The sequence below is a fragment of the Beta vulgaris genome, chromosome 7 (assembly GCF_026745355.1).
Source record: "Beta vulgaris subsp. vulgaris cultivar EL10 chromosome 7, EL10.2, whole genome shotgun sequence".
Taxonomy (NCBI): domain Eukaryota; kingdom Viridiplantae; phylum Streptophyta; class Magnoliopsida; order Caryophyllales; family Amaranthaceae; genus Beta; species Beta vulgaris.
Window position 1 is genome coordinate 6,402,339 of NC_079208.1, and position 12,859 is coordinate 6,415,197.

Sequence of the window (12,859 nt, forward strand, 5' to 3'; positions counted from 1 at the left end):
CTACTCTCATTGTGAACTACCAACTTGTAATAGTTTAGATTTTTGTGCTTGTTTTTCTTAGAAATTTGAGATATGTATTTATTTTATTGTATGGTGTGGAATGTTTTTAGAGATGATTGTCTTTTATAGAGAATCTTTGTATTAATGGTATATTATTTATGCTGAGAAGAATTTGAAATCTAATACTTCCTCCGTTTTTTATTAGATGTTACACTTTCCTTAAATTGCATGTTTCAAAATAGATGTTACACTTTTTTTTATTTCCTAAATTGGAAAGTTTTATGCTGCAAAGTTACTCACTTACCCTTACTTATAATAATTAACCAAAATTAAACTAACTTAATTTAATCTTATTATATACTAATCTAAATTAAATAAACCTCCTCCCTCTCTTCCACCACCCCTCGCTCCCCCACCACCTCAGATGCCCAATCCCTTCTCCCACCTCGCAGCCCCCTTCCCCACCACCACAACAGCCCCACCCATGCAAAACCTCCCCACCACCCCACCCACGAAAACCTTCCCCCCACCCACCGAAAACCACGTCATCTTCTTCGCGCAAAACCATAGGTCCTGCCAACTTCTTCGCGCAAAACCACATGTCCTCCATTTTCAGCGGTAGAGGTGGGGTTTTCGAGGCTGGGGTGGAGTTTTCGGCAGTAGAGGTGGGGTTTTGAGAGGCTGGGGTGGGATTTTCGGCGCGTGGTTGGGGTTTTCGGGTGGGTGGTTGGGGATTTCGGCGGTGGGGTGGGGTTTTCGAGTGGGTGGGTAGGGATTTCGGCGGGTGGGGTGGGCTTTTCGGTGGCTGGGGATTTCGGTGGGTGAAGTGGGGTTTTGGGTGGGATTTTCGGGTGGGTGGTGGGGTGGTGGTGGGAGTTTGCTGGGCTGCTGGGGTGGTGGTGGGGAACCAAGTTGGGGTCCTCTTTTCTCTCTCCTCCCTTCCCTTAAACCCCATATGCAATGGTCCCCACATGCTTAATCCCATACCCTTATTCTCTCCTAATCACTCCTTTAATTTGTGCCTAGGGAACCCAAATTTTCAAAAGTGTAACATCTAATAAAAAACGGAGGAAGTATATAAAATTAGTAAAAAAAATTTGATAAAACTTGATTAACGGTTAATGGTTAAACGGAAAACCGTGCCGAAAAACCGACTAACCGTTTATGCGGTTACCGGTTTGAACGGTTACGGTTCACAAATATGGCGAACCGATACTTTCGGTCACCGTCGCGAAATTTTATTTCGATACGGTTAACCAATCATGAACACCCGTAACTGCAGCACTGCCGACTTCCTATAGGTTATGTTCATCTACTTCCATTTTTCTTTTTTTCTTTTTTCAGGGAAAACAAACTCAAATGTTTTCTTAATTGTTTGCAAGTTGATTGTTAATTTTTGAATGTTGAGCTTGAATACTAAAACTAGTTGAATAGTTGATTCAAATCACTTCGATTTTAAAGATAAGGTCTTTGTTTAATATTTACCCTCCGTTTCCTAAAGATCTTCCCACTTACTGTTCCTACAGATACCAAGGAAAATCAAGTTGTGTGGGGGGCATGGTGTGAGTAAAGTAGGAGAGAGAAAGGGGTTAAAATAAATAAACAAATAAGAAGGGGTTAAAGTAGGAGAGAGAAAGGGAGTAAAATTGAATTAATAATGTAATGGTGGACCATATGATAGTGACATTGGACCATATGATAGTGACATGAGAGGGTAAATAGGAAAATTTGTTTTGCCAAATAAGGAATAAAGCAAAAGAGGGAAGACCTTTTGGAAACACCCTTAAACGGAAAGAGGGAAGATCTTTAGGAAACGGAGGAGTAGTTGTTAAATTGATAATTTAACACTAACAACAAATTAACAATTACTATGATAATCTATGAATGAAAAAATAAGTTAGTTTGAATTGATTGATTTATATGATAAATTGATTATTGGTTATTGATTTGATTTCAAATGAAATATATAGTAGATAATAATTAGTTTGTTTATGAACTGCATATAGGAAATGACATCTGGCTAAAAAAAATAAACGAAAAAAATCCGATCTTCGACTATTTGTATAATTATATATATATATATATATATATATATATATCTATTTTCATATGTTACGATTTATGGCGTACAATATTGAATAATGTTTTAGATTGTAATATTTATGGGGTCAAATATCGAGACCAAGATTCAATTAATTAATTAATTACATTAATGCGATTTGAAAAACTGATCACAATATGGTACGGTCTAATCCTTAATTTTGGTATTTGTTTTAGTATAAGAAAAAGATTTCATAGATATTTTTCACATCATACAACGAAACATTGCTGCTTACCTTATAAGCAGATTTATTGAAACATTACAAGTACATATTAGAAAGATGCATAATACGCAGACTACATGCTCAAGTACATAAAAACAAACAACAGTTCACAAGCCTCGCATCAGCTAGTGTAGTGCAAGGTCTGTTCAAACATTAGCTTAAGCAACAAGTGGAAGCAGGCGACCATAGTTATGAACCCAATTCGGAATAGCTTTGTTGTCGTTCTTCGCATCAATTGCTCCGGCGGTGCTATCACACTTAGGAGGTACCTGGATTAAAGCAACAGGGAACCACGGACTTTTACCTTTATCAGAATCGAACTGAAGGAAGTTGCCTAATTGGAAAACTTTGGCTTCGGTAACTGTCATGACCTCTCCAATTGGTTGGTTACCAAAGGTGAGCGTGACAGTCACTCCCTTGACATTGGTGAGCTGCCGATATTTTATGATCGCTGACATTTGGGGTTGGCAGACGACACGATTACCGATACCGAACATTGTCCTACTAACGGCACAAACACCTTGCAATTGAATCGATAACATGTGGGAGTCTACGTTGATAGGATCGCATCGAAAGTGCTCCACATAATCAGGGAAAAGCCCGGGAGGTATATCGTAATGACGCAAGATGTCAGAGACTGAATCAAAGCCCGGGCAGTCGGTAGTGGCGGAGGACAATGTTATAGTTAGGAGGAGGAGAGCGAGAGAGAGGGAGATCGTGGCTGTTTTTGGAGACATATTCACTGGATGAGTTTTGGATATTAAGAATAGAGATGTTTTAGTGCTAGAGCATGCAGATTATGCTTCTTTATTTATAGAGGGTATGTGAAGGACTTGAGTGTCATTTCATGTAACTTTCCTTGCCAATAATCATCTAAATAAAGAGCATCACGTGGTACAGTCCTTTGTTGATGAATACCTTTTAATATATTAACTAGTTATTAGGTCTGGGTTATGCCCCAAATAAGAGAAAATTTCATTTACTAATAGAATACTTTATAATAATAACACTAAATACAACTTAGCCTAGTGGTTAAGACTTTAGTATATGTACTTGAGCTCTTGGATCAAACCCTATACTATGCGATTCCTAAATTTTTTTATTGACATGGATTACATGAACTAAAACTCCCTAGGGAGAGCACAATGCGGCACAGTTTTTTGTTTATGCACGCCTTTTAATATATTTGTAGAGATATAGTTATTAGGTCCGACTATTTCCCGAGTAAGTTAAAATTTCATTTATTAATATAATACTTTATGATAATAACACTAAATACAATTTAGTCTAGTGGTTAAGACTTTAGCATATGTACTTGAGGTCTCGAGATCAAACCCTATACTACGCAATTTCTAAACTTTTTTTATTGTAATGGATTACATGATCTAAAACTCCATATATACAGAGAGCACCACGTGACACTTTTTATTGTTTATGCACGCCTTTTAATATATTTACTAGATTTTTTGCCGTGACGATGCCTCGGGCCAGTTACAATAAACAATTATGTTATTATTTTTAAATTTCATAATTTATTTTGCTACTTTTCGTATATTTTGTCCATTAAAAATTGAAAAATTCACGTCATGACGTGATAAGTAAAAAAAAAAATTGAAAAGCTTGAGTTTGAAAACAATACCTTAAAAGAAATTATGGTAAAAGAATATGACATCAATATTCTCTTGTAAGTTAAGTATTTTTAGTTAATTATAATCATTACAAGACTTCATCATATTTTATTTGAAACATTAAACAACAAAGTCATTTTATATTGATGGTTAAGCTCTTACTTTTCACTTCAAATATTTGCACCAGAAATAAAACATTTGCATTAGAAATTTGAGGAGAACCAAATATTTAACTAAATGTAATCCAAGAAATACTCATCATGGTAGAATGTTGTTTTGACTTTCATCACTTTCCAATAGTATTGTAGGTACATAAATTTCTCTGGATCCACAATCCATAACGCGCCCTCCAGGATGGGTAATAAGACCATCTACTTTGTTTAGATCGTCGAAAAAAGAATGAAGTTGAGCAGAACTTAAATACATTTTCTATATTTCAATTAATATCCAGTGTCTTGGGTTATGTTTGATAGAACAAAGATTATGATTATTTATCATAATCGTGCATTTTATTTAGAACATCTACATTGCTTGTTTTCACGGTATTGATTCAGGCAGAGATAACGCCTATCTTTGATAGTAACTATTGGATAGAAAATGGTCCTAACATTATTACTGTGCGCATAGATAATAATACATGAATTGAAATGAGTGGCTCATACGATTTAAGACCGATTGATGCGTTGCCATAGCTTGGACTCTTGCCAATTCGTGAAACACATTCCTACACCAGCGTCAAACATGATCGGCTTCTCACATCCCCTTCCTTCTGTGCTTTCATATATTTAACTCTTGCTGATTTGTGATACACATGTCCTGAATGGCGCCAAACATGATTTTTTTTTTTTTGATTTCGGCCAAACATTAATTGAAGTGGGGGACTACTAAGCTTACTCTTGGATCATAACTCTTAATTAAGACATCCTCCTGAATTTCTATGATTCACATGATGGCGTTGAATACTTATGTGTAATTATTTTTAATTTAACATATATAGACCATAGCAGGGGTGACGAGTTCACCTATAACTCTACTATTATTAGAATAACTTTGGGTCTTAACTTTGGGTCAACACAATACTTATGTCTAACTTTGGGTCCAGCCAATACATACTTTATTTGTTTTTGGGTTTCATCCTAAAAAGGCCTCATAATAATGAAGTAGGTTCAAACTAGGAAACTCTTGTTTGAAGTGCTCCCAAAATTATAGGAACATTTCTTAGTTAAGTGCAGGATTTGCTAAATGACGTCCTATTTTTTTTTTTTTTACTAACGCCCTGTATTTTTGTATAAAAATACGAAGGTATATCCTTCTCTTTCCCCTCCATTTCCATTCCCTCACTCATTCCCCTTCCATCCCCATCCATTCCTCCCTCTCATCTTTCACACTCTCTCTCTCTCTCGTCCATTGCATTTCCTCCATTAGGACTACAAGATTTCAAATTTTTTCGACAAGTTCACATTTTCCAACGACTTCAAGTTTTTTTTTACCATCTACTTATTTTACGGAAAAACGCTAATGTAATTAAAAAAATTCAAATAAAACTGATAGAATGTATTGAACCTGGCGCTTCGAACAACTTAGCACGGAGGGTCTCGGTCCCTATTTTGGTCAATTTTATTTAGCTTTATTAGAACATATGAAAATAGAGTAAAATTTAGAAATTGACTTGAATGCCGAAAAAGTGCCCAAGCGCTTAAAATAAGTACCCAACCACAGGTATATGCGCCTAAAATAGACGCCCAACCACAGGTACATGCGCCTAAAATGGGCGCCTATATACCTAATTTGTTGTTGGCATCAAGTATAAGGATGAAATTCTCATTCCTGCTTAAATGGGAGGTCTACATTTATATTTATCAAAATCTGAATACTAGTTCCGCATCGAGCGAGCTACTGCATAGTTAGAAAAAGAGAAGAACAGATGAGAGGAGAGAAATGGCAGAGAAGAGACTGAAAAAAAATCGTAGAGGAAAGACAAGGAATCAAAGGGGATGATCTAATTTTTGAAGTCTTGTGTTGATCTAATAAAGTCACGTGACAATAACCTGATACAATAGGTTAATTTTTTGCTAGGTCCTATTAAGTCATAAGAGGTCATAGTTAGGTTCTCGAGAGAATAGTTAATAGACGGAACCTATAAAAGACGATGGCGAATAGTTGATCCATCTAGCGTCAATTTTTCCTATTTTTTCATATACATTTAATTAAATTAGGCTATGTTGTACGACAAAATTACAACTTAGCTTTTCACCCATTTGGAAAGGATTGTACCAAATAATACCAATGTGACAATGTAAGAGTCGGTTTATATAAATGTTAGATCCATCTCACAAACGATCATGGTTCAGGGATAGGAGAATTATATTTGATTCAATTTAAGATGTATAACTTCATATCAATGAATTAACTTTAAGCCGATTAAAAAAATCTTTTGTTAAATGATCACAACGTGGTACAATGTAGTACTTTTGGTAGTTTTAGTACTAGCACTATATGCACGTGATGCGTGCGACTGTATATTATCTTGTATTTGGTAGATAATTCAACAACTGATCTCCTTTTAAACAATAATTTAGGTTATGTTTTTTATTTATTTAAACATACATATATTTTATAGACGTATTTATGAGTAGTAGTTCAATTTAATCTTATTAGGTAATTTAATATCAACTGATTGTGAGCCCGAAAAAAATTTGAATATTATCTAAGTTTTTTAATTATTTTATGGTTTCTTTATTCATGGTTATTTAAATTGTTATTGCAAAGTTTAGATGGTAAGAATCGTTGTAAATCTTTGTTTTAATAATTGTTTGGAAATTGATTTAGTCATTAGTTTATATTTTCAACTAGTTTTTAACCCGTGCAAAAATTGCACGGGAGCCATATTTGTATGCGATATTATAAACTATTTGTCAGACAAAAAGAGACATGTTATTAATGTCTTCAAAAATTTTGTTTAATGAGATTGATTGAATCAAATTGAATTGACAACACATTATGGAAAAAAAAAAACAATTGCACTTTATCTAAATTGATACATAAAAAATAAGGTCAATTACAACTCAATACACAATTGAAACATTTTGAAAAACTTCCTTATAAACCACACTGGTTGTAACAGATGAGTTGCCACAATCATTGTTATATATCAAGATTTTCAAACCCTGTTTTCTTGTAACTCTTCAAACAACGTTATGCAATAGTCCGTGTCTAAATACATAATCTAGGCTTAATAAGTGGGTAACTTTCTGCCGTAAAAGGGTCAATTTACTTATACAAAGCTGACTTGTTTAACGTTAAAAGTTGTCTTTTATATAAAAGTGACCCATTTTAAACTAAAAAGTGACCCATTTGGACTTGAAAGTGACTTGTTTTGACCAAAAGTAAAATAGTTTGATATAAACTTATTGTACATTGAATGCACATAATAGTAATTGAATATAAAACCCACTAATCCTAATAATTTTATCTTCCACCACTTCGTTATACACCCTCGTTCCTGTATTTTTTTTCCTCTTCTTCTTCCTCTTCCTCTATCTCTTTTCTCATTCTCTATCTTTCCCTTGAAAATTGCCAAAGCAACATGAGTAACGTAGAAGTTATATGTTTTTATTATTATGTTTTAATGAACTTATTCTCATAAATTTTCTAAGTTGTAGTACGTACCTATGTTCGATTTTGAAATATTAAGTTAGTGTTAAATTACTAATTAAAATTGCGAAAAAAGAAGACCTCCTCGTTGTGGAAAGTCTATGGATGTCATGCCAAACGTGCATGATGTGATAAGATATCCCGTTAGCAAGTGCGCTAATTTCCTGGAGAAAAATCAATTGAGCACTTATGGTTGCATCCACATTATGATCGATCTTGGTAATGCCAAAAACCCCACCCATGGTTCTGTAGAAGTGATGATTTAGAAGTTAAAAACAGAATAGATAAATTCATATTACTTTAGAAAGATAATTTCAATTTTTTTAATCTATATAAGCATATCCACCTACAACTTTCATACAGCCTAAAAGGTTTAATTTGTGAATAGGAAATCAGCTATGAGGTTTTCATATACTCTAAGCTTTAGTTTCTTTTTTTGAAGTAGGGATTTCAAATATTCAGCTAATAGGATAATATATCTGCTATTGGCATGTCCTATATTTTTTGGTCATATATGATGGTATCTTTAAATATTAAAGGGAGATAAAGTCATCCATATGCCCATCCATCACCCGTGGCAAGTACAAAATAAAAAATCATCCCTTTTCCACTACCTACTTCTATATCAGTACCTTCTAATACCCAACCCACCACCTATCTTGTCCTCCAAAAGATTCACTTTACATGCCAAAATATCCACCCCAGTTATGTTAATTAATTTTAAGTAAAAGTAACTATATATGTGTACTCCATCACTTTTGAGCAGCGTATATAATGTAGAAGTGTTATTAAAAAAATTCTACTGGCCATATAAATTATTATAAATTATAAAGTAGAACCTGGCACATACAATTGCAGATTATCTATTTAGCAAGTAATTTTGATTATAAGATAATATTATAAATATAGATGATTTGTTGTTTAACACAATTTTTTTACAATAATTATAATAATACATTAAATTCATTTCAAATATATTATTTTATACTTCCTCTGTTTCTTTTAACTTGCAACGGTTTACTTTTACACTATTCATAAACTCTAATTAGTTTATCTTTGGTGATTTATAGTTAATGAAAAACATATTCATGTGTAATTTTGTTATGCTATGATCTGGTAAGCTCAAACATCTAATTGTATTCAAGAACTTTGGAAAGTCTATGGATGTCATGCCAAAGGTGCATGATGTGATAAGATATCCCATTAGCAAGTGCGCTAATTTCCTGGAGAAAAATCAATTGAGCATTATGGTTGCATCCACATTATGATCGATCTTGATAATGCCAAAACCCCACCCATGGTTCTGTAGAAGTGATGATTTAGAAGTTAAAAACAGAATAGATAAATTCATATTACTTTAGAAAGATAATTCATTTTTTTTTTAATCTATATAAGCATATCCACCTACAACTTTCATAAAGCCTAAAAAGGTTTATATTTGTGAATAGCGAAATCAAGCTATGAGGGTTTCATATACTCTAAGCTTTAGTTTTCTTTTTTGAAGTCGGGATTTCAAAATATTCAGCTAATAGGATAATATATCTGCCCAGATATATTATCCTATTAGCTGAATATTTGAACCCGACTTCAAAAAGAAAACTAAAGCTTAGAGTATATGAAACCCTCATAGCTGATTTCCTATATTTTTAGATTTTTGTGCTTGTTTTTCTTAGAACTTTGAGATATGTATTTATTTTATTGTATGGTGTGGAATGTTTTTAGGGATAATTGTCTTTTATAGAGAATCTTTGTATTAATGGTATATTATTTATGCTGAGAAAAATTTGAAATCTAATACTTCCTCCATTTTTTATTAGATGTTACACTTTCCTTAACTTGCATGTTTCAAAATAGATGTTACACTTTTTCTTATTTCCTAAATTGGAAAGTTTTATGCTGCAAAGTTACTCACTTACCCTTACTTATATACAATTAACCAAAATTAAACTAACTTAATTTAATCTTATTATATACTAAACTAAATTAATTAAACCTCCTCCCTCTCTTCCACCACCCTTCGCTCCCCCACCACCTCAGATGCCCAATCCCCTCCCCCACCTCGCAGCCCCCTTCCCCACACCACAACAGCCCCACCCATGCAAAACCTCCCCCACCACCCCCACCCACAAAACCTTCCCCCACCCCCACCACTGAAAACCACGCCATCTTCTTCGCGCAAAACCATAGGTCTTGCCAACTTTTTCGCGCAAAACCACATGTCCTCCATTTTTAGCGGTAGAGGTGGGGATTTTGAGGCTGGGGTGGAGTTTTCGGCAGTAGAGGTGGGGTTTTGTGAGGTTGGGGTGGGATTTTCGGCGCGTGGTTGGGGTTTTCGGGTGGGTGGATTGGGGATTTCGGCGGTGGGTGGTGGGTTTTCGGGTGGGTGGGTAGGGATTTCGGCGGGTGGGGTGGGCTTTTCGGTGGCTGGGGATTTCGGTGGGTGAAGTGGGGTTTTGGGTGGCTGGGTGGGATTTTTGGGTGGTGGTGGGTGGTGGTGGGAGTTTGCTGGGCGCTGGTGGTGGTGTGGGAACCAATTTGTGGCGTCCTCTTTTATCTCTCCTCCTTCCCTTAAACCCCATGTGCAATGGTCCCCACATTGCTTAATCCCATACCCTTATTCTCTCTAATCACTCCTTTAATTTTTGCTAGCCAATCCTTAATTCAAACCCAAATTTCAAAAGTGTAACATCTAATAAAAAACGGAGGAAGTATATAAATTAGTAAAATTTTTTTGATAAAACTTGATTAACGGTTAATTAATGGTTAAACGGAAAACAGTACCGAAAAACGACTAACTGTTTAGGCGGTTACCGGTTTGAACGGTTACGGTTCGCAAATATGGCGAACCGATACTTTCGGTCACCTTCCGAAATTTTGTTTTCGATACTGTTAACCAATCATGAACACCGTAACTGCAGCACTGCCGACTTCCTATAGGTTATGTTCATCTACTTCCATTTTTATTTTTTTTATTTTTTCAGGGAAAACAAACTCAAATGTTTTCTTAATTGTTTGCAAGTTGATTGTTAATTTTGAATGTTGAACTTGAATACTAAAACTAGTTGAATAGTTGATTCAAATCACTTCGATTTTAAAGATAAGGTCTTTGTTTAATATTTAGTTGTTGAATTGATAATTTAACACTAACAACAAATTAACAATTACTATGATAATCTATGAATGAAAAAATAAGTTAGTTTGAATTGATTGATTTATATGATAAATTGATATATATATATCTATTTTCATATGTTACGATTTATGGCGTACAATAATGAATAATGTTTTAGATTGTAATATTTATGAGGTTAAATATCGATACGAAGATTAATTAATTAATTAATTACATTACTGTGATTTGAAAAACTGATCACAATATGGTACGGTATAATCCTTAATTTTGGTATTTTGTTTTAGTATAAGAAAAAGATTTCATAGATATTTTTCACATCATACAACGAAACATTGCTGCTTACCTTATAAGCAGATTTATTGAAACATTAAATACATATTAGAAAGATGCATAATACGCAGACTACATGCTCAAGTACTAAAAACAAACAACAGTTCACAAGCCTCGCATCAGCTAGTGTAGTGCAAGGTCTGTTCAAACATTAGCTTAAGCAACAAGGGGAAGCAGGCGACCATAGTTATGAACCCAATTCGGAATAGCTTTGTTGTCGTTCTTCGCATCAATTGCTCCGGCGGTGCTATCACACTTGGAGGTACCTGGATTAAAGCAACAGGGAACCACGGACTTTTACCTTTATCAGAATCGAACTGAAGGAAGTTGCCTAACTGGAAAACTTTGACTTCGGTAACTGTCATGACTCTCCAATTGGTTGGTTACCAAAGGTGAGCGTGACAGTGACTCCCTTGACATTGGTGAGCTGCCGATAGGATATGATCGCTGACATTTGGGGTTGGCAGACGACACGATTACCATACCGAACATTGTCCTACTAACGGCACAAAACACCTTGCAATTGAATCGATAACATGTGGGAGTCTACGTTGATAGATCGCATCGAAAGTGCTCCACATAATCAGGGAAAAGCCCGGGAGGTATATCGTAATGACGCAAGATGTCAGAGACTGAATCAAAGCCCGGGCAGTCGGTAGTGGCGGAGGACAATGTTATAGTATGAGGAGGAGAGCGAGAGAGAGGGAGATCGTGGCTGTTTTTTGGAGACATATTCACTGGATGAGTTTTGGATATTAAGAATAGAGATGTTTTAGTGCTAGAGCATGCAGATTATGCTTCTTTATTTATAGAGGGTATGTGAAGGACTTGAGTGTCATTTCATGTAACTTTCCTTGCCAATAATCATCTAAATAAAGAGCATCACTGGTACAGTCCTTTGTTGATGAATACCTTTTAATATATTAACTAGTTATTAGGTCTGGGTTATGCCCCAAATAAGAGAAAATTTCATTTACTAATAGAAATACTTTATAATAATAACACTAAATACAACTTAGCCTAGTGGTTAAGACTTTAGTATATGTACTTGAGCTCTTGGATCAAACCCTATACTATGCGATTCCTAAATTTTTTTATTGACATGGATTACATGAACTAAAACTCCCTAGGGAGAGACACAATGCGGCACAGTTTTTTGTTTATGCACGCCTTTTAATATATTTGTAGAGATATAGTTATTAGGTCCGACTATTTCCCGAGTAAGTTAAAATTTCATTTATTAATATAATACTTTATGATAATAACACTAAATACAATTTAGTCTAGTGGTTAAGACTTTAGCATATGTACTTGAGGTCTCGAGATCAAACCCTATACTACGCAATTTCTAAACTTTTTTTTATTGTAATGGATTACATGATCTAAAACTCCATATATACAGAGAGCACCACGTGACACTTTTTATTGTTTATGCACGCCTTTTAATATATTTACTAGATTTTTTGCCGGACGATGCCTCGGGCCAGTTACAATAAACAATTATGTTATTATTTTTAAATTTCATAATTTATTTTGCTACTTTTCGTATATTTTGTCCATTAAAAATTGAAAAATTCACGTCATGACGTGATAAGTAAAAAAAAATTTGAAAGGCTTGAGTTTGAAAACAATACCTTAAAAGAAATTATGGTAAAAGAATATGACATCAATATTCTCTTGTAAGTTAAGTATTTTAGTTAATTATAATTATTACAAGACTTCATCATATTTTATTTGAAACATTAAACAACAAAGTCATTTTGTATTGATGGTTAAGCTCTTACTTTTCA

General features: G+C 34.4%; 1 protein-coding gene across 1 annotated transcript; it reads right to left on the reverse strand.

The window, feature by feature from the left end:
• Positions 1-2,313: 2,313 nt before the first annotated feature.
• On the reverse strand, positions 2,314-3,119 carry LOC125491741 (uncharacterized). The gene has a single exon (XM_048633834.2). It carries the CDS (start codon positions 3,059-3,061, stop codon positions 2,483-2,485), a length of 579 nt encoding a protein of 192 aa, XP_048489791.1. The 5' UTR covers positions 3,062-3,119; the 3' UTR covers positions 2,314-2,482.
• Positions 3,120-12,859: the final 9,740 nt, after the last annotated feature.